We start from the raw sequence: 25,067 nt of genomic DNA on the forward strand, positions 1-25,067 counted from the left end.
ACCATCCGCCCAGAAACTAAAATGTAAGACGAAGTGATTGATGCTTAAAACTCCCACTTCCGTGACAGTGTAAATGTGGTAGCTGCACACTACAAATTCTTTCGCTTTCAGTGTGGCCCTCCTCAGTCGAATAAATCTTGGTTTGCGGACCTTCAGTGACTTACTTCTGATTGTGACTTTAATTGCTCATGTGGATGCTCATATGCGGATATAATGATTAAGACACGCTATTGCGCAGAATGTGGCAGATCACCGCATCTGAGAGCAAATCCTCAAGTTTAAAAGCCCGTCTTTGCAGGAAGTAGTGGACTTGCTAGACAGACAAGATACATTAGACGTGGCTACTTCTGCGTTCAACATGACACCGGGTGTGTGTACTGTTAGTACGGCACAACACGGGCCCTCCCGACCTCCAGCCCAGCCAGATATGCCACGCCACTCGCGCACACGTATACATAGTTCAAACCAGGCACCCACTAAGAAACTGAAATCATGTCCGAACTGCTTTCGTGCTCACCCACGGGACAGTTGCCCATCCTGTCAAGCACAGTGTTATTTTTGTAATAAGAAAGGACATGTGCAAGCTGTGTGCAGTAAGAAAAACTCTAATTCCGAACTTGTCTCCCGTTCACATGACTCGCATGGGGATCATCACAACGGAATCCGTCGTAATTAGGGTTCACATCAGCCTATGGGCGTTAATGCCATTTATTCAAAGCCTTCTGCTTCAAGTGCTTTGACAGCTTGTCGTGTGAATCAAGTTTTGCCCGACACTTCCTCTCGCATTCAGCGTGATGCAAGGAAACTTTTTGTGACTTTGAACATTTGTGGACGTTCTGTTTGCTTGCAGCTGGACGTTGGTGCGTCAGTTTCTTTACTCACTAAATCAATGTATGACTTGCTTCGTTCACCCCCACTTCGTCGTTCGCATTCCACACTGACTGCATTTACTGGACAGGAAACCTCAGTGCTCAGCGTATGTGGTTTGCAAGCCACGTATGGTGCAACGACCCGTACAGTGTCTTTCCATGTGCTCCGCTCTAGTGATGCTACAAACATTTTTGGCCGCATTTGAACTTTTCGGCCTCGCAATTCAGGACACTGTACTTGCATCACCGCTAGTGACCATGCAGACAGTGTTGCCGCACTATTCGAAGATTTTGCTGAACTCTTTTCTGATGGCCTTGGTTGTGCCACAGACATTGCAGTACATGTTGTAGTTAAAGACAATGCCATGCCTATTTTCCAGCGCGCACGCCTGGTACCGCACGCACTGCGCGATGCCGTAGCTGCTGAACTTAAGCATTTGCAAGATAGTGGTGTAATTGAACCTGTTTCAGCTTCGCCATGGGCTTTGCCTATACTGTGTGTGAAAAAACCAAATGGTCGTCTCCATATTTGTGCTGACTTTAAGTCTACAGTAAATCCCCAGACAGTGGTAGCTATGTTTCCCTTACCGCGTCCTGAAGACATTTTTGATAAGCTTGGTGCGGGAAAATTATTTTCCACATTTGACTTGCGGGACGCATACTTTCAGATTCCGCTCGACGAACAGTCACAGCCCTATTTTGTGATCAACACCCACCTTGGCTTTTTCAAGTTTCACCGCCTTCCATTCGTTTGTGCTTCAGCTCCTGCACTACACACCGGAAGCAGCTAATAGGGTAGCAGAGTACGTGTGGCGTGCACACGGGGGTTTTTTAGGTTAGAGGGACCCCCCCTTGGGCGAAACGATAAAATACCTGACGGCTTACCAGAGAGGACATTATCATCGTTGATAAAGAACGTCCGTCCTCAGAGACCAAAAACAGGAAAAGTTAACGTAATATTGGTAAACTGCAGGAGTATCCAGGGCAAGGTTCCTGAATTAGTATCTCTTATTGAAGGAAATAGTGCGCATATAGTATTAGGAACGGAAAGTTGGTTAAAACCGGAAGTGAACAGTAACGAAATCCTAGACACAGAATGGAATATATACCGCAAGGATAGGATAAACGCCAATGGTGGAGGAGTATTTATAGCAGTAAAGAATTCAATAATATCCAGTGAAGTTATTAGCGAATGCGAATGTGAAATAATCTGGGTTAAGTTAAGTATCAAAGGTGGGTCAGATATGATAGTCGGATGCTTCTATAGACCACCTGCATCAGCAACCGTAGTAGTTGAGCGCCTCAGAGAGAACCTGCAGAACGTCGTGAAGAAGTTTCGTGATCATACTATTGTAATAGGGGGAGACTTCAATCTACCAGGTATAGAATGGGATAGTCACAAAATCAGAACTGGAGCCAGGGACAGAGACTCTTGTGACATTATCCTGACTGCCTTGTCCGAGAATTACTTCGAGCAGATAGTTAGAGAACCAACTCGTGAAGCTAACGTTTTAGACCTCATAGCAACAAATAGACCGGAACTTTTCGACTCCGTGAATGTAGAAGAGGGTATCAGTGATCATAAGTCAGTGGTTGCATCAATGACTACAAGTGTAATAAGAAATGCCAAGAAAGGAAGGAAAATATATTTGCTTAACAAGAGTGATAGGGCACAAATCGCAGAATATCTGAGTGACCACCATAAAACGTTCATTTCTGAGGAAGAGGATGTGGAACAAAAATGGAAAAAATTCAGAAACATCGTCCAGTACGCCTTAGGTAAGTTCGTACCGACTAAGGTCCAAAGCGAGGGGAAAGATCCACCGTGGTATAACAATCATGTACGAAAGGTACTACGGAAACAAAGAAAGCTTCATCATAGGTTTAAGAGTAGTCGAATCATAGCTGATAAGGAAAAGCTGAACGAAGCGAAAAAGAGCGTAAAGAGAGCAATGAGAGAAGCATTCAACGAATTCGAACATAAAACATTGGCAAACAATCTAAACAAGAACCCTAAAAAGTTTTGGTCATATGTAAAATCGGTAAGCGGATCTAAATCCCCTATTCAGTCACTCGTTGACCACGATGGCACCGAAACAGAGGACGACCGAAGAAAGGCAGAAATACTGAATTCAGTGTTCCGAAACTGTTTCACTGCGGAAAATCGTAACACGGTCCCTGACTTCGGCCGTCGCACGGACGCCAAAATGGAAAATATTGAAATAAACGATATCGGAATTGAAAAACAACTGCTATCACTTAGTAGCGGAAAAGCATCCGGACCAGACGAGATACCCTTAAGATTCTACAGTGATTATGCTAAAGAACTTGCCCCCTTTCTATCAGCAATTTATCGTAGATCGCTGGAAGAACGTAAAGTACCTAGCGACTGGAAGAAAGCGCAGGTCGTTCCCATTTTCAAGAAGGGTCATAAATCAGATGCGAATAATTATAGGCCTATTTCGCTTACGTCAATCTGTTGTAGAATAATGGAACATGTTTTGTGTTCTCGTATTATGACGTTCTTAGATAATACAAATCTCCTTCATCATAACCAACATGGATTCCGCAAACAGAGATCATGTGAAACTCAGCTCGCCCTATTTGCCCAAGAAATTCACAGTGCCGTAGACACTGGTGAGCAGATTGATGCCGTATTCCTGGACTTCAGGAAGGCATTTGATACGGTTCCGCACTTACGTTTAGTGAAAAAAATACGAGCTTACAGAATATTGGACCAGGTTTGTGATTGGATTCAGGATTTCCTAGAAGAAAGAACACAACATGTCATTCTTAACGGTTCAAAATCTGCAGATGTAGAGGTAATTTCAGGAGTACCACAGGGAAGCGTGATAGGACCTTTATTGTTTACAATATACATAAATGACTTAGTTGACAACATCGGTAGCTCCGTGAAGCTATTTGCAGATGACACGGTTGTCTACAAGAAAGTAGCAACATCAGAAGACTCGTACGTACTCCAGGAGGACCTGCAGAGGATTAATGCATGGTGCGACAGCTGGCAGCTTTCCCTAAACGTAGATAAATGTAATATAATGCGCATACATAGGGGCAGAAATCCATTCCAGCACGACTATGCCATAGGTGGTAAATCATTGGAAGCGGTAACGACCGTAAAATACTTAGGAGTTACTATCCGGAGCGATCTGAAGTGGAATGATCACATAAAACAAATAGTGGGAAAAGCAGGCGCCAGGTTGAGATTCATAGGAAGAATTCTAAGAAAATGTGACTCATCGACGAAAGAAGTAGCTTACAAAACGCTTGTTCGTCCGATTCTTGAGTATTGCTCATCAGTATGGGACCCTTACCAGGTTGGATTAATAGAAGAGATAGACATGATCCAGCAAAAAGCAGCGCGATTCGTCATGGGGACATTTAGTCAGCGCGAGAGCGTTACGGAGATGCTGAACAAGCTCCAGTGGCGGACACTTCAAGAAAGGCGTTACGCAATACGGAGAGGTTTATTATCGAAATTACGAGAGAGCACATTCCGGGAAGAGATGGGCAACATATTACTACCGCCCACATATATCTCGCGTAATGATCACAACGAAAAGATCCGAGAAATTAGAGCAAATACGGAGACTTACAAGCAGTCGTTCTTCCCACGCACAATTCGTGAATGGAACAGGGAAGGGGGGATCAGATAGTGGTACAATAAGTACCCTCCGCCACACACCGTAAGGTGGCTCGCGGAGTATAGATGTAGATGTAGATAGATTTTTCAGTCTTACTTGCAGCAGTTGTGTGCCACTGTCCCTGGTTGTTCCAATTATCTGGATGATATAGTCTTATCAGGTCGCACGTCTGACGAACATTTGCAGAATTAGCATGCCTTATTTAGTGTACTTTTGCAGGCAGGACTAAAGTGTAACAGAGACAAGTGCAAATTTTTTCAAACTGAGATTCAGTATTTAGGACATATGATTAATGGACAGAGTATCCACCCCTCGCCGTCACATCTCAGTGCAATTAGAGACTTGCCAGCACCCAGGAACTTGAAAGAACTTCAGTCTGTGTTGGGCAAAATTACATATTATATGTGGTTTCAACCAAATGCAGTGCCTTTGCATCCCCTTCGGCGTAAGAATGTTCCTTTTGTTTGGTCTTCGGAATGTGACGCTGCTTTCCACAAGCTCAAATCTGCTTTGTTGAGTGATCACTGTTTGATTCCTTTCGATCCCTCCAAACCAGTTCTTTTGGCTGTCAATGCATCTTCGCACGGCATCGGAGCGGTTCTCTCACACCGCATTAATTCTGTCGATCGCCCAATTGCTTTTGCATCTAAGTTGCTCAATTCTGCCCAGCAAAACTATTCTCAAATCGTAAGTTCTATTTGGTCACTGACCATAAGCCTTTGATGTCATTGTTCCACCCGTCAAAGCCAGTTCCGGCCTGTACTGCACAAAAGTTGCAACGTTGGTCTTTGTTTTTGTCTAACTAAAATTACGAAATTTAGTTTCGGCCTACGGCCCAGCATGGCAATGCTGATGCATTGTCTCGTCTGCCTATCAGCCCTGACGAAGTGTTTGATTGTTCCGAATTGTCATGCATGTTTATTGATTCACAAGGTAAGGAATTAACTGAGGGTTTTCTGGTGGATTTTTGTCGCATTGCTTCCGCGACAACTGCCGATGCTTCTCTGCAGATTCTTCTGCAGTATATTCATACTCAAGGCCTTCATCTGCTACCCAGATTTGTGATCCACTTGTTCGATGTTACTTTGTGCAACGTCGCAACTTGTCGGTACACCACGGTGTTATCTTGTTACGAACTGACAATGATCAGTCTCGTGTGATTGTACCTCGCTTGTTGCAGTCGGAAATCCTCAGATTGCTGCAAGCTGGTCATTGTGGTATAGTGCGGACAAAGCAATTAGCGCGTCATCACTGCACTTGGGTCGGCACTGATAAACATATTGAGAATCTTGCTAACTGTTGCTCTTGCACGGAGCATCTATCTGCTCCCCCGCCAGCGCTTCTTTGCGTGGCCAACTCCTACGGTGCCTTGGCAGTGCGTTCATATTGATTTTGTGGATCCTTTCTGGGACACCCGCTCACTGATAGTTATTGATGCATACAGCATCTTTCCTTTTGTTGTCCCTATGTCTTCTACTACATCTACTAGCACTATTCGGGCTTTACCGTCTATTTTTTGCATTGAGGGCCTTCTTGAAGTTATTATCTCTGACAATGGCCAACAATTCGTGTCCTCAGAGTTTGAAGCGTTCTGTCCTGCTAATGGCATTTGCCATCTGACCTCAGCCCCATTCCACGAGTCAAACAGCGAGGCTCAACACTTTGTGCATACGTTTAAGTCGCACATGAGCTAGTTGCATGCTGTGGTGTCACCGCCAGACACCACACTTGCTAGGTGGTAGCTTTAAATCGGCCACGGTCCATTAGTACATGTCGGACCCGCGTGTTGCCACTGTTAGTGATCGCAGACCGAGCGCCACCACACGGCAGGTCTCGAGAGACGGACTAGCACTCGCCCCAGTTGTACGGACGACTTTGCTAGCGACTACACTGACGAAGCCTCGCTCCTTTGCCGAGCAGATAGATAGAATAGCCTTCAGCTAAGTCCATGGCTACGACCTAGCAAGGCGCCATTAGCCTTACATAGCTTGTATCTAAAGAGTCTCACTTGTATCGTCAAGAGCGATGTACAACAAGGATGGATTAAAGTTAAGTATTCCAGAAGCTACGTACTTTTCTTTATAGCATTCATTACGTATCCTGTTTCAGACCTCACGCCATCCTTCGTGTGTTTATAGCGTGCATTGCGGTCCCCTCAAATCACACTGTGTCGGCACTTCTGTCGACACATCACATGCCACACACTCTCGTGAGCACACGCTCTGGACTTTCCTTGCTTCCTGTCACTCTAAGCCGCACGGCACCCGTTCCCTAGCGGAATTGCTCCATGGTCGCGCCCATCGGTCGCTCCTGCAGCTATTGCACCAGCCACCGCATGGTCCCGCTGCTTCGCCTCATTTGGTATGGTGCCGCATTATTTGGTGCTATATCGCATTTTCTCTCGCAGTCAGCACTGGGAGCAGGGCGCATTCTGCGTCGGCTTGGCCACACCTTGTTTGTCATTTCTGACCCCTCCGGTACTTTCAAGTGACACCATAACCAGATCCAGTTGTGCTGTCCTCAGTTTTCTGCCGTTGGTTGTTTTCCGGCAAAATTGGAGGCTTCACGGCTTCCGCCGCCTCAGCCCCCAACTCCATCGACGGCGCCCCCGTGGACGCGCCTGCCGTCATTGCCGCTGCCGGTCCGGTCGCGTGCACGGGACGGGCACCTCTCGTCGCTGCCGCTACCGACGGACACTGAGGCTGCCGTCGCCGCCGCTGTTGCCATGGAGGTCGTTGCTCTGTCTCCTCATCCGAGCATACCCAGTGGCGGTGCGCAGCCCGGACAGGTTTTCCACAGGGTGTTTTCCTTGCCCCCTCGCGATCAATTCGGGGTCGTGGGTGGACAGCGCGCCCCGGCAGTTCCACTGTCCGCCCCCTCAGCTGCGCCGACCCTGGGTCCCTCCACCAGCCGTCGGAAGCCCTACTCAACGACGGTGTGTCGTTTCAGGGGGCAGGGATGTGGTATGTGGTATGTGGTATTGATAGATAAGATGCCACCGCTTACATTCAAGTACTTAAGTTGGCACTACGATTGACACCGACAGTAGTGCCTTCTAGCAGGCACAGTGCAGATCCACAAGCTCCGCTGCAGATTCTGCCCATTTGATCAAGAGCAGACGGCCGGGACACTTAGCTTCAGAGACTGTGCTCATCTGTACAACTTATGTATGCCTCTGTATACATTTATTCAGGCACCAGTACACCACTTTTACTTACGTGCAGTACTGACGTATTTTTCCTGCTCCTGCTCCTGCTCCTACCCACACGCCGCCTTCCAGACGGGATACAAATAAGATTGAACTTAGGAAAGAAACTGCAGATAAAGTCAGTATTAAGATATCTTTTGAAAAGACAGCTTACATGACCTGCAACAAATGAGCACCAAAATTCAAGGATGGGAAATAAGACAAAATAAAACAAGATCTGGACTTTAAATATCTCAGTGAAACCAATCAATAAAATGGAATTGATACAAAAGCAAACCAAATCAGATGTCAAAAGATGGAAATGCCATACAGACTTACCCAAAATATCTACAACAAGAATTGCATTTCCAAGCACACAACCCTAAGACATTAGACTACAGTAATTAGAAACACTAATTTGGAACAGGAAGGCAGACATTGAAAACAATGAGAAATAGGAACAAAACATATGAAAAATTCTAGGCTCGTAACTTGTAGATGAACAATACTGAGTCAGAAACAATCAGGAAAACAAATAATATGCAAATATCCATAGTGACATTAGAAAATGCAGGTTAAGATTCTATAGCCACATTAAAAGAATTAATCCAGACAGACTTACAAAACAAATAGCATTTTTTTTTTCACAGCAGAGGCAAAACCAAAACAGTCACAATGAAATGGTATGACAATATTTAGCAATTTAGCACTATTACACAGTTGACAGCCTGCAGGCACCAACTCCTGAGAGCTGTGTGCACTAGTCTTAGAGGCATTGCATGTTTTCATATCCTTTCTTGCTAATCCAGTATCAATAAAAGGAAGCATGCCACTAAAATAAAACTTTGTATTTCTACCATAGGTCAATGCCAAGATGCCTAAATAAAGGTGAAATGAGTCATAAACAAATAATAAAAAATGTCGACACTGCAACCGAGACTACTTGGTTCTTCATATCAATCATACTGGATACTGTACCATGCCCACTACGACCTACTACGATTAAATGGATTGGCAAGATCTGATATGATCTGATCTGAAATTGGTAGGAGTTCTTTCAGAAAATGTCCAAAACCACAAAATCTTCAGGTCCAAAACTCACAAATGGTGAACTGACAAAGAGAAAAAATGAAGGAGACTGGAACAACATGGTCTGAAGAGAAGAAGGCAGCCTACATGAAGAGATTGAAAGTAATATGGGCACAAAAGGCAAATGCCCACTTCTAAATACTTTGCAAAGTCTTAATTAGCTTATTTGCAAATAAATTTTCAATGCCTTTATTTTCTTCTTTCCTTCCTTTCTTCCAAATCCAATTTTTAGACAGCTTCCACCCATTTCTATCACTTTCCTCTTATTTTAGTATTATCCAAACTTAGAACTAACAACAATCTTATAAGTACAGCATAAATTCTAACTATTTGATCTATAGGTCGATATTGTAAGTCTACATCTGTATGATTCTGAAGTATAGTAGATGGCAATGCAGCTGTAATCAAGCATACAACACGATACACCTTTTGCTATTATATTATTTTCTAATATTGGTGATGTGTATTTATTTCAGCATAAGGTTACTGGTTTATTTTGTTGTTCCGGAGGCCATATCTTTCATGTCATTTTTATTTATCTTCCTTTATTATGAAAAACTATCCAAAACTAATTGATATTCAAAACTTATCAAAATGCAGGTAGTATACATGTAAAACGTATCACACTCTCTCAGTTGTTGACGTAAGGCTTTTGTATCTTTGGCTTACGTTTTTCTCTGGCGAGGAGCTGAACGTGAGCTGTGATGGAGGAATATCAAAATGTGACTCATCTCTGCTGTACCCTTGTGGGTTATAATATTAACAGTTAATCAAGTGTGGAAAAGTAGCTTTATGTTCCTTTTAAAAGAAATTACTTTTAACGTCTGTTTATGCCAATTTGAGTACAAGACTGAGTGAACAAGTTATGCTATAATACTGACAGCAAGAGGAAGATTAACACATCATTCTTAAACACTTTCAAAACGCAAGAAACCTCTCGGTAAAATCATAACCCATTTATTTTCAGGGTAACAAGAAGAAGCAGTAACAACAGCATCAACAACAATTATGGCAATGAACAGAAAGATGATTATTTTTTCATTTAATGACTATTCGTAACATCAAATGTTGACAAAAATAATTCTAGGATACATGTCCTGCAGTTAACCTTAATACTATGTCTGACTTATGATTTTATTTTTATTACATCAGTTAATTAACAATATTTCAACTATAGCAGGGCAGGATTCCTTTAGAATGGTGACACCACTCATCCATCAAGACCTACCTCTATGCAGTTTGTTATGCCTATCATTCAATTTAACAGTGTTTGTCAAACATGAAGCTGTAAACTATTCAAACTGCAACATTTAGGGTAATATATGCATTACTACAGGGTATAAAAAAAGGAAATAGACAATACTATGGGCTGACGCACAGCTTAGTCCCCCAAAAAGCAAGCAAATATAGTTGCAAGTATTGATATACAAATCCAATGAATGGCCCAGCAGCAATAAGTACGAGGTGTGGCTAGAAAAAAACCGGACTAGTACTGGTGAAACAATAAAATGAATTCAATAAGGCTGAAAGTCGCGTGGCCTGTCACGTGACTCTCGCTCCGCCTACTGCTCGAGTTTCATCTGCCTCCTGCACTCAGTCTGCCCGTGGCGTCTGTTTTAAGTAGTTGATGTTTTGTCTGTGCGTCGGAAAATGTTGAGTGTACAGAAAGAACAGCGTGTTAACATCAAATTTTGTTTCAAACTAGGAAAATCTGCAAGTGAAACGTTTGTAATGTTACAACAAGTGTACGGCGATGACTGTTTATCGCGAACACAAGTGTTTGAGTGGTTTAAATGATTTAAAGATGGCCGCGAAGACACCAGTGATGACACTCGCACTGGCAGACCATTGTCAGCAAAACCTGATGCAAACATTGAAAAAATAGGTAAACTTGTTCGACAAGATCGCCGTTTAACAATCAGAGCAGTCTCTAAGTTAACAGGAGTTGACAAGGAAAGTGTTAGGCAGATTCTTCATGAAAGTTTCAACATGAACAAAGTGTGTTCAAAAATGGTTCCAAAGTGTCTCACAATTGAACAGAAGGAACGCCGAAGAATGATTTGTTCTGACATCCTGGAAAACATTGAAAGTGATCCCACCTTCTTACAAAATGTTATTACTTGCGATGAATCGTGATTTTTTACTTACGATCCCGAAACTAAACGCCAATCGATGCATTGGAAAACTCCTGGTTCTCCACGACAAAAAAAAGCACGAATGTCAAAATCGAAATTCAAGGCAATGATGATTGTTTTTTTTTGACATCAAAGGGATTGTGCACATTGATTGGGTACCAGAGGGACAAACAGTGAATCAGCATTACTACATTAGCGTCCTGGCTACCCTACGTGAGTAAGTACGGAGAAAACGGAACGATTTGTGGAGAAAAAAGTCATGGATCCTTCACCAAGACAATGCCCCAGCTCACAGTGAAGACGTTTTTGGCAAAACACAACATTCCCATCTTAGATCATCCGCCCTACTCATCTGATTTGGCCCCCTGTGACTTTTTTCTTTTCCCTAAAGTCAAGTCAGCTTTGGAAGGAACTAGATTTGAGACTGTTGAAGCAGTAAAAGAAAAAGCGACGGAACTAATGTATGGACTTACCGAAAATGATCTGCAGCATTGCTATGAACAGTGGAAAATTCGTATGGAGCGGTGTAGAAACCGAGGAGGAGAGTACATTGAAGGAGATAACATGAAATTGTAAATAATTGTAAATAAATGTTTTTTCCAGTATCAGTCCGGTTTTTTTCTAGTCGCACCTCGTATGTTATCCAGCGCTGGTCGTGGAGACAGGTTAGTGTTTTATTTTGAAACACTGCCTTATCAATACAAGCCAGCACATGGACTTCTTTTATTTTCAATATTTTGCAGTGTGCAAGTAGTCCACTAGTTAGCATTAATACTCACTTTGAAAAATTTTCAGGTTCTAACACTGAGCTTAAAGGTAACTTTCTTACTGACTTTCCTCATACACAAAATAAAATGCATACTTACTTACATCATCCTCAGAAACATCCGACTTGAGCTCAAAATATTTTGTTGTGGGTGTTATCAAGTTCAATGTAAGATAAGCTTGTACAAGTAGCCACACATGTTCCCACAGGCCTGCTTGCCTCAAGAACAATCCACAATCCAGTACCAAATCTACAAACATACAAAATACACAGAATTTTGTAAAACACTCATTTCTTTTAGACAATCCAGAGCTCTTAATTGTGTACACACAATCATAGACATACTGGGTACACTCTGCCTATATTTAATGCATAGATATTTGTAACTTACAGTAGAAAGAAGTGTCAGTATAAGAGTTCTGACCTACCCCTCTCTCCCTCTCTCTCTCCCTCTCTCTCTCTCTCTCTCTCTCTCTCTCTCTCTCTCTCAGAGGAATGTCATTTCTCCCCTCCTACTTTTGAGCTCTTTTCTCTCAGAGTGTCGCTGCTACAGTAGTTGCTGCCCACGTAACATCGTAAAGAAAAACTGATTATCAAAATACATCTATTATTGATATATTTATGTAGTAGTACTGCAAATTGAAAATAATTCACACATCCACCAGTGGCATGACCCTTGTTCCTGCTAAAAAAGGGAGGGAGGGGGTCTCAATATTCTATGTTTTATACTGAAGTTAAAACATTTCAGGCAGTAATGAATCATCGAAGTGGCATTTATGCAAGACACTCCTTACGAACAGCATACTGTAATTGAAATCTTTCTTGCAGAAAAAGAAAGCATGTTTAACATTCATACCAGTTTGCGTGCAGTGCGTGGTAATGATGCAGTTGATAGGAGTACTGTTAGGTTTTGGGTAAATAGAATTAAAGCCTCAGTACATCCAGAAACTGAGCTCTAAGATTAGCCATGTTTAAAACGTCCCATCACAGCCACCGTGCCTGCCATAGTGAATTCTGCAGATGCCATTACTCCTGCAAGCATGCACATTGCAACTCACAATTGGCTCTGCAGCAATGGTGAGCACTGGAAGTGTGTGTGTGCAGTGATTGTGATATTTGGATATTCAAAAGCGTACTCAGGATGCATTCCATGGATGCTGACAACAGACCCCACAAAACCATTTCATCTGGACTGTAGGAGCAATTTGAGGTCAATGGAAAAGCCTTTCTGCCAAGGATCGTTATGGGTGACGAAATCTGAGTGCATTTCTTTGAGTCAGAAAAAAAGGCAATCACTGGACTGGCACCATCCACAAACAGAAGAAATTCAAGGCAGCTCCCTCTGTAGGCAGAGTCATGATGACAGTCTTTTGGGATAGTGATGGAATCATTACTATGAATATGTTGTCAAAAAGGTCAACCACTGATTCCGTGGCATAAATGAAGACCCAGAACAAACTCAAGATCAGAGTCCAGTGTGTTTGGTCTGACAAGAATAAAAAAAAAATTTTGCTCCAACATGACATCATGATGAGTCTCAAAACCCGGGAACACACCACTCAACTGCATTGTACATCACTGCCTCACACACTCTATACGAGACAGCTTCCATCTGTTTGAGCCACTTACGGATTCCCTAAGTGAGACACACTCTGAAGACGATGAAAGCATAATTCAAGTGGTGAAAACATGGCTACATGCACATGACAAAGAGCTTTTATTGACACAGAGTACATGCTCTTACACAATGCTGACATAAGGCCACATAATGTGATGAAGACTATGTAGAAAAATAACAAATACAAGAATATTATTGACAATCTCACCAAATTTCTATCTCTTATGAATAAATGTGTTGGAAGAATGAAATCATGGACTGTGAGTAGCAACGCAAGATGGGAGAAGCAATCTGCGTGGTAGGGATAAGGAAGAGACAAGGGCAGGGATAGCAGGTTAGGGTTGGGGGATGTTAAAGTGCTGCTTGTGGGAGCACACAGGGACGAGGGAGAGAGGATTGGCCAACTAGGTGCAGTTAAGGGAGGGCAGGGGGGGGGGGGGGAGCATTGGGAAAGGAGGGAAGTAAAAAGATTGTGGGTGTGTTAGTGGAATTGAGGGCTGTGTAGAGCCAGAACAGGAACACTATGACCAGACTGGAGGGGGGTAGTGGGATGATGTATGGGACAGCTCTTGCATCTAGGTCTATTAGATGTACACGAGCCATGAGGCAAGGGGCTGGAGCAGGGGTTGTGTAGGGATGGACAAGTATATTGTGTAGGTTCAGTGGGCAGTGAAATACCATTGTGAGAGAGATGGGATGGATAGTGGGTATGATATTCCCCATTTCAGAGCATAACAAAAGATAGTCAAAACCCTGCGGGAGAATATGATTCACTTGCTCCAGTCCTGGAGTGTACTAAGCCACGAGGGGAATGTTCCTCTGTGGCAGGACAACGGGACTTTCGGAGGTGGTGGGTGACTGGAGAGATAAGTCATGGAAGATCTGTTTTTGTACAAGGTTGCAAGGGTAATTACAATCTATGAGGGCATCACTGAGACTCCTGGTACATTTTGAGAGGAACTGCTCATCACTACAGATGCAATGGCTGGAGGTGGCTAGGCTCTATGGAAGGGACTTCTTGGTATGGAATGGGTGGCAGCTGTCGAGTGGAGGTATTGCCAGTGGTTGGTAGGTTTGATATGAATGGAGGTACTGATGTAGCCTTCTTTGAAGTGGAAGTCATCATTGAAGAAGGTGGCTTATTGAGTTGACGAGGAACAGGTGAAGCAAATAGAGGAGAAGGTGTTGAGGTTCTGGAGGAACGTGGATAAGATGTCATCACCCTCAATTCAGATTACGAAGATGTCATCAACGAATCTGAATCAGATGACGGGCTCAGGATTCTGGTTGGTTAGAAACGATTCCTCTAGATGCCTCATGAATAGATTGGCATAGAATGGTACCATGCATGTGCCCATTTCCATACCCCAGAGTAGTTCGTAGGTGATGCCTTCAAAGGATAAGTAATTGTGGGAGAGGATATAGTTGGACGTAGCAACTAGGATGGAGGTTGCAGGTTTGGAATCCATCAGGCACTGGGAAAGATAGTGTTCAATAGTGGCAAGATCATGAGCATTAGGGAGTTAGTGTAAAGGAAGGTGGCATCAAGAGTGACGAGCACGGCACCAAATGATAAGGGAACAGGAAATGTCAAGAGTCAGTGGAGGAAATGGTTGGTTCTTTTATATAGGAAGGTAGGCTGTGAATAATAGGCTGAAGGTGTTGGTCTATGAGAGCAGAGATTCTCTCAGTGGGGGAACAGTAAGTGATCACTATGGGGCTTCCTGGGTGGTTGAGGTTTTAGACTTTAGGAAGCATGTAGAAGGTAGGGGTGTGGGGAGTGGTTGGGATGAGGAGAGAGGTGGACTCCAGGGAGGGGTTCTGGGATGTGCCTAAGGACATGAGGAGAGACTGGAGATCCTGTTAGATTTCTGGAATGGGGTCACTGTAGCAGGGTTTGTAGGTGGACAACTGGCAGAGTCCTTCCACCAGGTAATCCTTGCTATTCTAAACAACAGTGGTGGAACCTTTATCAGCAGGTAGGACCATAAGGTCAGGGTCAGTTTCCAGGTGATGGATTGCAGTTCTTCTGTGGATGGAATATTAGGTTGCATTTTGAGGGATTTGGGGAAAGATAGTGAGCAAGGTTTGAGGTTAACAAATTCTGGAAAGGTAACAACAGGTGATTTTGGGGGCAGTGGGGGTGGATCAAGGGTGGAAGGAGGAATGAATTGAGCCAGGCAAGATTCAATGTTGGTCTTTCATTGAGTCTGATTGGTACGGTTGGTGGCGAAAAAGTTTTTCCACTGTAGGGACCAGGAAGAGGAGAGAAAGTGTTTAACAAGTTGTTCATGACTGAATCTGGGAGTGAGGCAAAAGGTGAGGCCTTTGGAAAAGACTGATACTTCTGTGCAGCAAAAGCTTTTGGAGGAAAGGCCCATGACTGTGTTTCATGTCCATTTAGGTTCCGGATTCTGTGTGGTGGTGGGAGGGAGTTTCTGAGGGTGGGGTAAATGTAGTAGGTCTGCGAGGCATGGTTATCAGCTATGAGGAGATATGGAGGAGGTTTGGATGTTGTTGTAGAGGTGGTGGGCGATGGTAGTCCTAGGCACAACCACGATCTACTACACAGCCCTCTATTCCACTAACGCATCCACATTCATTTTACTTCTCTCCTTTTTTGCTCACCCTCCCCCCTGCCCTGCCCTCCCCCTCCCCCCTCCCACCCTCTGCTAACCCCCTGATGGCACCTAGTTGCCCTACCCTCTCTCCACCTCACACTGTATGCTCCCACAAGCATGAACACTTTTCATCAGATAGGGTATATACTGGATAGGTAAATACCATTCCATGTTGTCATCCCATGACATTAGCTCCAATATACCCAAGATGAGTGACCATTTAGCACTCAACAGCTGATAATAATTTTATACACAACAACAACAACAACAACAACAACCAGTGTACCACAGAGGCACAGCAGATAACAAATCCAATTGTGATCACATACACATGGTTATAATTAGATTTTAAATATTCATGAAATTCTATGTTTTCTAGATCCAAATCAATTTTAACACCATAAAGATTTCATTCTTGACACAAACATAATTTGATACAGACATACGCAATATGTAAATAACCTTACATTTCTGCTGTAATCTGTACAAAATGTTTTGAAATTATAGTGAGTGACATGTGTAAACATTGAAAAAAGACTACTAGGTATTACGAGGCATGTCCGGAAAGTAAGAATTGTTTCATTTTACCACCACCACAACATTACAGTTGCAGTTCTGCACATTTGCTCTTACATTTGTGGTTCATTGTCTTTTCACTAATGCCATTACAGAAATGTTGTGTTGTGTTAGCATTTGTTAGTAATAAATCAAAATGTTTAAGACAATCTCTGAGCCCACCAACTATGAAGTATGTTCTTGAATGCAAAGAATGTTAAGCCAGGTGAAATTAATTATCTGCTTCTGGAGATTTATGGTAACAATGTAATGACTAATGGAATGGTGAGAAAATGAGTGAGACAATTTAGTGATGGACAAACCAATGTTCATGATGAAGCATGGAGTAGGTGATCTTCTGTTGTTGTTTGGTTCAGAAAGTGAATGAGAAAACTTGTGAAAACAGATGGTTCACAATAAGAATGCTTTGTGATGAGTTTCCACAAATTTCAAACACTGTTTTGCTTGAAATTGTCACAAGTTGCTTCAATTTTTGGAAATTGTGAATCCACTGGAATCCAAAACAGTTTACGGATGGCCACAAAATGAAGAGGCTTGGCAATGCTTTGACATTTCTCACCCAATACAGAGACGAGGGAGATGAATTCTTAAATAGAATTGTGACCAGTGATGAAACTTGGGTTTGTCATGTCACTCTAAAATCAAAACAACACACAATGGAGTGGACACACTCACAATCCCCCCAAAACACAAATTGAAAATGATTTTGTTAGAACAAAAAATTGTGCACCGAGTTCTGGGACAAAACAATGGTTCAAATGGCTCTGAGCACTATGCGAATTAACTTCTGAGGTCATCAGTCACCTAGAACTTAGAACTAATTAAACCTAACTAACCTATGGCCATCACACACATCCATGCCCGAGGCTGGATTCGAACCTGCGACCATAGCGGTCGCTCGGCTCCAGACTGTAGTGCCTAGAACCACACGGCCACTCCGGCCGGCCAGTTCTGGGCCAGATACGGCATTCTGCTTGTGGAGGTGCTTCCCTGAGGTGAAACTGTCGATGTGATATGAAACACTGAAAAAACTTCAGTGCACAATTCAAAACAAAAGATGTGAAATGCTCTGTCACGGCACTGTGTTGCTTCATGACTACACATGTCCCCATTCTACTGGTGTCACTCAAGGCCTTATTCAACATTTTGCTTTGGAGCACATTGATCATCTGCTGTACAGCCCCATCCCACACCTTGTGACTACCACTTGTTCTTGAACTCGAAGTGTGATTTTAGAAGAAGGCACTATGTCAGTGATGATGACACAAGAAACAGTGTTCAGCAGTGGCTATCTTCACAGGCGGCATCTTTCTATTAAGTGGGCACACAAAAGATGGTTTCCTGCTATGACAAATGTCAGAACAATGGTGGCAACTACGCAGAAATATGGTTTAAGAAATGATCTTTCTTGTGAAAATAAATTTTGGTTTGAAAAAATGTTTTTAAGAGTTTTATTCCAAAATTTAACTTACTTTCTGGACTAAGTCCTTCACCAGACGTATGCAAAACACACACATACATTCACATGCATAATTCGCACACACATTGCCACTACATCTCCAGATGCTAAAGCCCAACTCTGATTGCGTCTGAGGTGAGCAGTGATCTTTGCTGGAATGGGTAGTGGGGGTACAGAGGAGGTATGGGAGAAGGAGGGAAGGGATATCAGGATAGGAATACCGGAAGATGCTGCGATGTCTGAGGGTGTTGCTGGGAGGGACATGGTGGAGACAAGATACTGGGCTAGCTAGATGGAATGGGGGAGGGAGAGTCATAGGGAGAGTAAAGACAGAGAGAAGTGGAAAGGATTGTGCAGATGCACTGGCAGAATAGAATGTGTGTGTAGGGCTGGAGTGGGAGTAGGGAACAGGATAGGCAAGTGGAAGACAGGGACTACCAAAGATTGAGATCACAGGGTTACAGGAATAAAGGGTACATTGCAGGTAGTCACTTCCTGAATGGTGCTGTGGACACAGGTTTCACAATTTATTCTATGGACAGTGATGACAGCGAGCTGCAATCCAGGGACAAACATGCCCCATATCAATTAGATGCAACTGAGGTCACATGAAGACTTATTTTGAAGAATTTGAAAAGATTGTGTAGTGTCACAAAATTGCTGACACTAGTGTCCTCCAACGATGCAATCACAGTGAACGTCTAATTTGACTATGATTAGTTTTAATGGACTATTATTTTATATATTTAATTCCTTTTTCACTAGGACTTGTTTAGGTTTTTTTTATTTAACTTTGTGTGGGATGAGCAAGAGCCGCAGCCATCCATTGTTCATTCTCTGCATAACAAAGACTGGTTACTATTCTGTCTGCCACGCATGCCGAAAATGTTGAGAGGATGACCTCCATGACACTGCATCAAGGAGGTCTGAACCTATTCTACCCTTGTGTTACACAGATGCTATTCCTCTTTTAACAATGGATTGTTGTTAATTTTTTCTAGATTGATTGGAGAAACTTGTCACAAAAGTAATAATACTTGTTAATTATACCCACTGAGCAAAATGTAACACTGATTTTACCAAACTACATTATACATTAGCAACAGAAAAGCCCCACAATTTTTGTAGTTGTGACGAAAAAGAGATTGCAACTAAGTCTTTTTTCTCAGTTAGCTGCCTTTTCATTTGTAGTCAGAATTGAATTGCCTTTAAAGCTGGACAAATATTCAACAATAGTGAACATTTCTGCAGAAGATGGTAAACTCTAGATATGATCCAATGGCATGCCAGTGTGTTTCGTGCAGCAATGCTGTCAACACTCACAGTGAGGTACAATGGGAACGAAATGGGTAGTGTCTGCTGTTGGTTCTATGCAGCCAATGAGAAAGCAATGGGCAGATGATACTGGAAGCAAGAGATCAAGAAAATTATTGTCACATTCTCATGTCAGTATAGATGGGAACTACAATACGTATTCAGAGGGGGGGGGGGGGGGGAAGAGCTGTATTCTCAGGTCCCACCATAACCACAACCTCAGACATCGCAAAATATTCAGAAGAAACAGCATAATACTTGTTACAACTGCAATTATAAATTTCATTTCTGCTCATTTCAATTATAAATTTCGTTGCTGCTCATTTCACTCACAGCAGTTTCAACAGTGCTATTACATCCCACCCTAATCATCACCTCAGAAATCGTGACACATTTGGAAGAAACAGACAATTATATATCACGAAGAAGATCATAAATTTCAGTGCTGCCCTTACATAGGAATACACTGCCTCTTTTCTCATCTTTCATTGATTAGGTAAACCATCATCCCAGAAGCGATACCAGTGATGATGACAATGATGATTAAAAATAATAATACCACAAACAACGACCTCAAGTAGTAGGCATAGGAAATAAAGATAAAAATCAATGCAAATCATTTCTTTTTGGTTAATTTATTTCCCTTTGTGTTGCCAAAATGTAAGCACTAAATAAATAGCATAAATTCAAAATAAACTCCTTAGGCAGGTACTTTATATCAATGAAACAGTTTATGAGTTTTATTACTCTGAATACGTTACAAGTAAAATTTTCTCAAAGAGCCTCCTAAAATAAAATAAAAAGGGAGGGGGGTCAAGCAGGGTTGTCTTGTATGTGTGTAAATATGGTATCCTGGTTGCACATGAGGAAGGGCTGGAAGCCCTGAAATCGATCATGATGCAATAAAAAGAAATTGAAAGTCTTTTTGCAGTCAGAGGCACATATATTCCTAATCTCAATAATAATTCTATAATCCTCTGAAATCATTTATGGGACACTACAAACTCTCATTAATCATCCTTACCAATGATGGCCCTTTCAGCTGGTGGTGTTTGAGATGCTGGAGCACCACGTCTACTCTGGTGGAGCTGCTGTGTTGCTTTGATGTACAGATTCAGCACACCTGGAGCAGAACATAATGCCATGCTCCACTGTGTTGTACGTACAAACCTGAAACATGGAGAAACTTACAGTGGTGCGCAGCATGTTGTCGGTTGTCAATATCGCAAGGCCTATTTGGAGGAGGGAGAGAGGTAAGGTTGGGGAGGAGGAGGGAAGGGGAGTGGTTTCTACCCATGGGACCCAGACCACAACGACCTAAATATTTTAATATTCACTTATTTCACACTAATGTGATTTCAGCTTTATAACCATTATCAAGATGAAACATCACAAAATGCTGGACATGCTTGAATGACACATCATTGTCGAAATATTACAATTATCTCTGAAGTGGTTTTGACAAATGTTGATGTCAGTTGATGTACCGATGTCGTGCATGTATGTCACAGCAATGTATCAGCCAACACAAACGCAGTATAATATGCACAGTGTCAGCTGAACTATTTATTCATTTACATTCATATCCTGTAACGTGATGACTGTTTTATAAGACTAGATATATACACTCCTGGAAATTGAAATAAGAACACCATGAATTCATTGTCCCAGGAAGGGGAAACTTTATTGACACATTCCTGGGGTCAGATACATCACATGATCACACCGACAGAACCACAGGCACATAGACACAGGCAACAGAGCATGCACAATGTCGGCACTAGTACAGTGTATATCCACCTTTCGCAGCAATGCAGGCTGCTACTCTCCCATGGAGACGATCGTAGAGATGCTGGATGTAGTCCTGTGGAACGGCTTGCCATGCCATTTCCACCTGGCGCCTCAGTTGGACCAGCGTTCGTGCTGGACGTGCAGACCGCGTGAGACGACGCTTCATCCAGTCCCAAACATGCTCAATGGGCGACAGATCCGGAGATCTTGCTGGCCAGGGTAGTTGACTTACACCTTCTAGAGCACGTTGGGTGGCACGGGATACATGCGGACGTGCATTGTCCTGTTGGAACAGCAAGTTCCCTTGCCGGTCTAGGAATGGTAGAACGATGGGTTCGATGACGGTTTGGATGTACCGTGCACTATTCAGTGTCCCCTCGACGATCACCAGTGGTGTACGGCCAGTGTACGAGATCGCTCCCCACACCATGATGCCGGGTGTTGGCCCTGTGTGCCTCGGTCGTATGCAGTCCTGATTGTGGCGCTCACCTGCACGGCGCCAAACACGCATACGACCATCATTGGCACCAAGGCAGAAGCGACTCTCATCGCTGAAGACGACACGTCTCCATTCGTCCCTCCATTCACGCCTGTTGCGACACCACTGGAGGCGGGCTGCACGATGTTGGGGCGTGAGCGGAAGACGGCCTAACGGTGTGCGGGACCGTAGCCCAGCTTCATGGAGACGGTTGCGAATGGTCCTCGCCGATACCCCAGGAGCAACAGTGTCCCTAATTTGCTGGGAAGTGGTGGTGCGGTCCCCTACGGCACTGCGTAGGATCCTACGGTCTTGGCGTGCATCTGTGCGTCGCTGCGGTCCGGTCCCAGGTCGACGGGCACGTGCACCTTCCGCCGACCACTGGCGACAACATCGATGTACTGTGGAGACCTCACGCCCCACGTGTTGAGCAATTCGGCGGTACGTCCACCCGGCCTCCCGCATGCCCACTATACGCCCTCGCTCAAAGTCCGTCAACTGCACATACGGTTCACGTCCACGCTGTCGCGGCATGCTACCAGTGTTAAAGACTGCGATGGAGCTCCATTTGCCATGGCAAACTGGCTGACACTGACAGCGGCGGTGCACAAATGCTGCGCAGCTAGCGCCATTCGACGGCCAACACCGCGGTTCCTGGTGTGTCCGCTGTGCCGTGCGTGTGATCATTGCTTGTACAGCCCTCTCGCAGTGTCCGGAGCAAGTATGGTGGGTCTGACACACCGGAGTCAATGTGTTCTTTTTTCCATTTCCAGGAGTGTATGTTCTAATACTCTGATGATGATGACATATCATTGAGGCATGTCAGAGATTTGGTGATTTTCATCTTCACTCTTCAAAATGGTTATAAAGCTGAAAAGTGTGAAATAAATGAATATTAAAATGTACAACCAAATAGCAGAATGTCATGTATGACTGTGGTCCCAAGAAAGGAGATACGATTTTCATAGGTGTAAAACTAGTTTCTGACTTTGAAGCTTCTCTCTTAATTTAAGGTTGTTGCAAACTCGCAGAGATGTAACAATGGCTTTTTTTTCTTCCACAGTTTCTGATCTCATTTTGGTAACCCATTCTGAAAGTTACTATACTTTCAGATTCAGAAGAACTATCAGTTACATCTCTTGTTGAAACATGAGCTCAGTGTTACACCTATTGATGAATACAGCTTGCTTTCAGAATCTGTAGATGAGTTATCAATAAGGTCGACAATGAATAATTCATCCTCACTGTCGCTTTCGTATCTCCATGACCTCTTTCTCAATGCAACCACAACGACCTATCATTTCCTTAGTAGTAAAAAATGATGAGAAACACACTGCTGATAATAATCCTCATGAACAGTAAGATGTAAAGTGAAGCCAAATGTTGCAAAATGAGGTCAGAACCAATTAAGTACCCAAAGCCAGCCTGGTAGCCAGAACTATGAAAAGCTACTGTGATATTGGCAGAAATCCTGGTGTACACTTAAACTCGTCAACATTACTCAGGTATCTGAGTGCTGGTATGTTTATATGCATCATTAGTGCTCAGGAGTCAGTAAGGAGACATGAGCTAACTCTTCAATGGTGCTGAACAAAATTCCAGAGGCCATATTGTATTTATCAACAGCATCTGGGAAGTAGCAGGACAAGACAAGTGAACTCATTAACAGCAGTCAGAAGGCTAACAGACTGGCTGAAGAACTACTGGGGAATAGTTTCACTTATATTATTCAAGAAGAGAGGCTCAATTCCTACTCCGAGATTAGGGCAATATTAGTAAGTGGTAGATTACTTTGAGAAACTTCTGGATCAAGGAAACCCGAAAACCTTGAGAAGAGGGCAATCCCAGTTAGAAAATGATATGGGCTATATCATGAGAAGACCTGGTATCAGCCCTGAAGGAAAGAGAAACTGGAAATCTATAAAGAAGATCAGTTTCCATATGAATGTAGTGAGGGAGAGAGAGTGTGTATAATTTCGCCCAGTTACAAAGAGGAAAAAGACATACAAGGCTGTGCTAACTAGAGGAAAATTAAATTCATGTTGTTGTTGATGATGATGATGATGATGATGATGAGTATTATTTCAGCTGAAAACTGACTGGTTTCCTGCAGCTCTCCACACTACTCTATATTGTGCAAGTTTCTTCATCTCTGATAACTACTGCAACCAGCATCCATTTGAACCAACTTACTCCATCCACCCCTGTGTCATCCCACACAATTTTTACCCTTCACACTTCCTTCCATTATCAAACTGGTCCCTTTAAGTCTCAGAATGTATCCTATCCACTGATCTCTTCTCCTAGTCAGGTTATGCCAAACATTTCATTTTTCCCCTAATCATATCAGCACACCTCCTTAATTACTCGATCTACCCATCAACATCACCATTCTTCCACAGCACCACATCTCACGAGCTTATATTCTCTTCTTGTCTGAATTGCTTATCATCCTCACTTCACTAAATACAAGACCACACTACATACAGATATCTTCAGAACAGAGGTTGCAACACTTCAATTTATACTAGTTAACAATGTCTTCTTTTTTATAAATGCTTCTGATGCTAAGCCAGTCTTCACGTTACATCTTCTACTTCAGCCATCATCAGCAAAATAGGTGACCAAATCACAAAACTCATATACTACCGTATTTATCCAAGTATAGGATGACGCTGATTGTAAGACGACTGCCCCCCCCCCCCCTTTCTCTTTTGCAAAAGGTTTCATGAGGAAAATTTATTGTTAACATATACTGATGCCCAAACAACAGGGAACTAACATGCATTGAGATTAGAAAACAGTGCATTGATAATGGCTAGGTACGCTGATGAATCAAAATTACAGACTGCTTTATTGACACAGTATCTGCCTAAAAAGTTAACATTATAGCATTTATTGATTGTCTGCATTTTGATAACATAAGTAGCAATAAAATAAAGAAATGGTTTACATTAATTTTCAGACAGTCTTCTTTTTTTATATTTTTCGCTTACTAAGCCTGTCAACTGTGATAACACAATTTATCTTCATTGTCACATACACTGGCTGTTTTTCCTGATACGTTACAATTTCTGAGGTTGTGGTTACTGTGGAACCTGTGAACACAGCTGTTTTTATCCGAATTCATATCATATTTCACTTCTATACAGACATAATACTGTTACAATGGCTCTTGCTTCCAGACATATTGTCCACCTGTTGCTCTCTCATTGGCCGTGTAGAACCAACAGCTGACACATCACATATCATCCTCTTCAAATGTCACAGTGACAGTCGACAACATTGCAGCACAGGACACAGAAGTAAGCCACTGGCTCCCATCTAGACTTTTACTGTTTCCAACAATGGAAAATCCAAGATGAAATGTAGCAACATAATGAAAAGCATAGTTGCTATTCACCATACAGCAGAGATGCTGAATTGCAGAAAAGCATAAAAGGCTGTCGAAAAAATTAGCTTTCACTGGATGTGGGTAGTGAGGAAGCTGGGGCGAGGAGGG

General features: G+C 42.9%; 1 protein-coding gene across 1 annotated transcript in view; it reads right to left on the minus strand.

The window, feature by feature from the left end:
- LOC124622349 (nuclear exosome regulator NRDE2) overlaps positions 1-25,067 on the minus strand; it is a 160,152-nt gene that overhangs the window by 82,276 nt on the left and 52,809 nt on the right. Inside the window, exons 6-7 of the mRNA XM_047148026.1 lie at positions 20,321-20,466; positions 11,809-11,958 (exon numbers count right to left, since the gene is read on the minus strand). Of these exons, the coding sequence (XP_047003982.1) occupies positions 11,809-11,958; positions 20,321-20,466 (296 nt within the window). The remainder of the gene's footprint in view (positions 1-11,808; positions 11,959-20,320; positions 20,467-25,067) is intronic.

This window comes from Schistocerca americana, chromosome 7, assembly GCF_021461395.2.
Source record: "Schistocerca americana isolate TAMUIC-IGC-003095 chromosome 7, iqSchAmer2.1, whole genome shotgun sequence".
In the NCBI taxonomy this organism is placed as follows: Eukaryota; Metazoa; Arthropoda; class Insecta; order Orthoptera; family Acrididae; genus Schistocerca; species Schistocerca americana.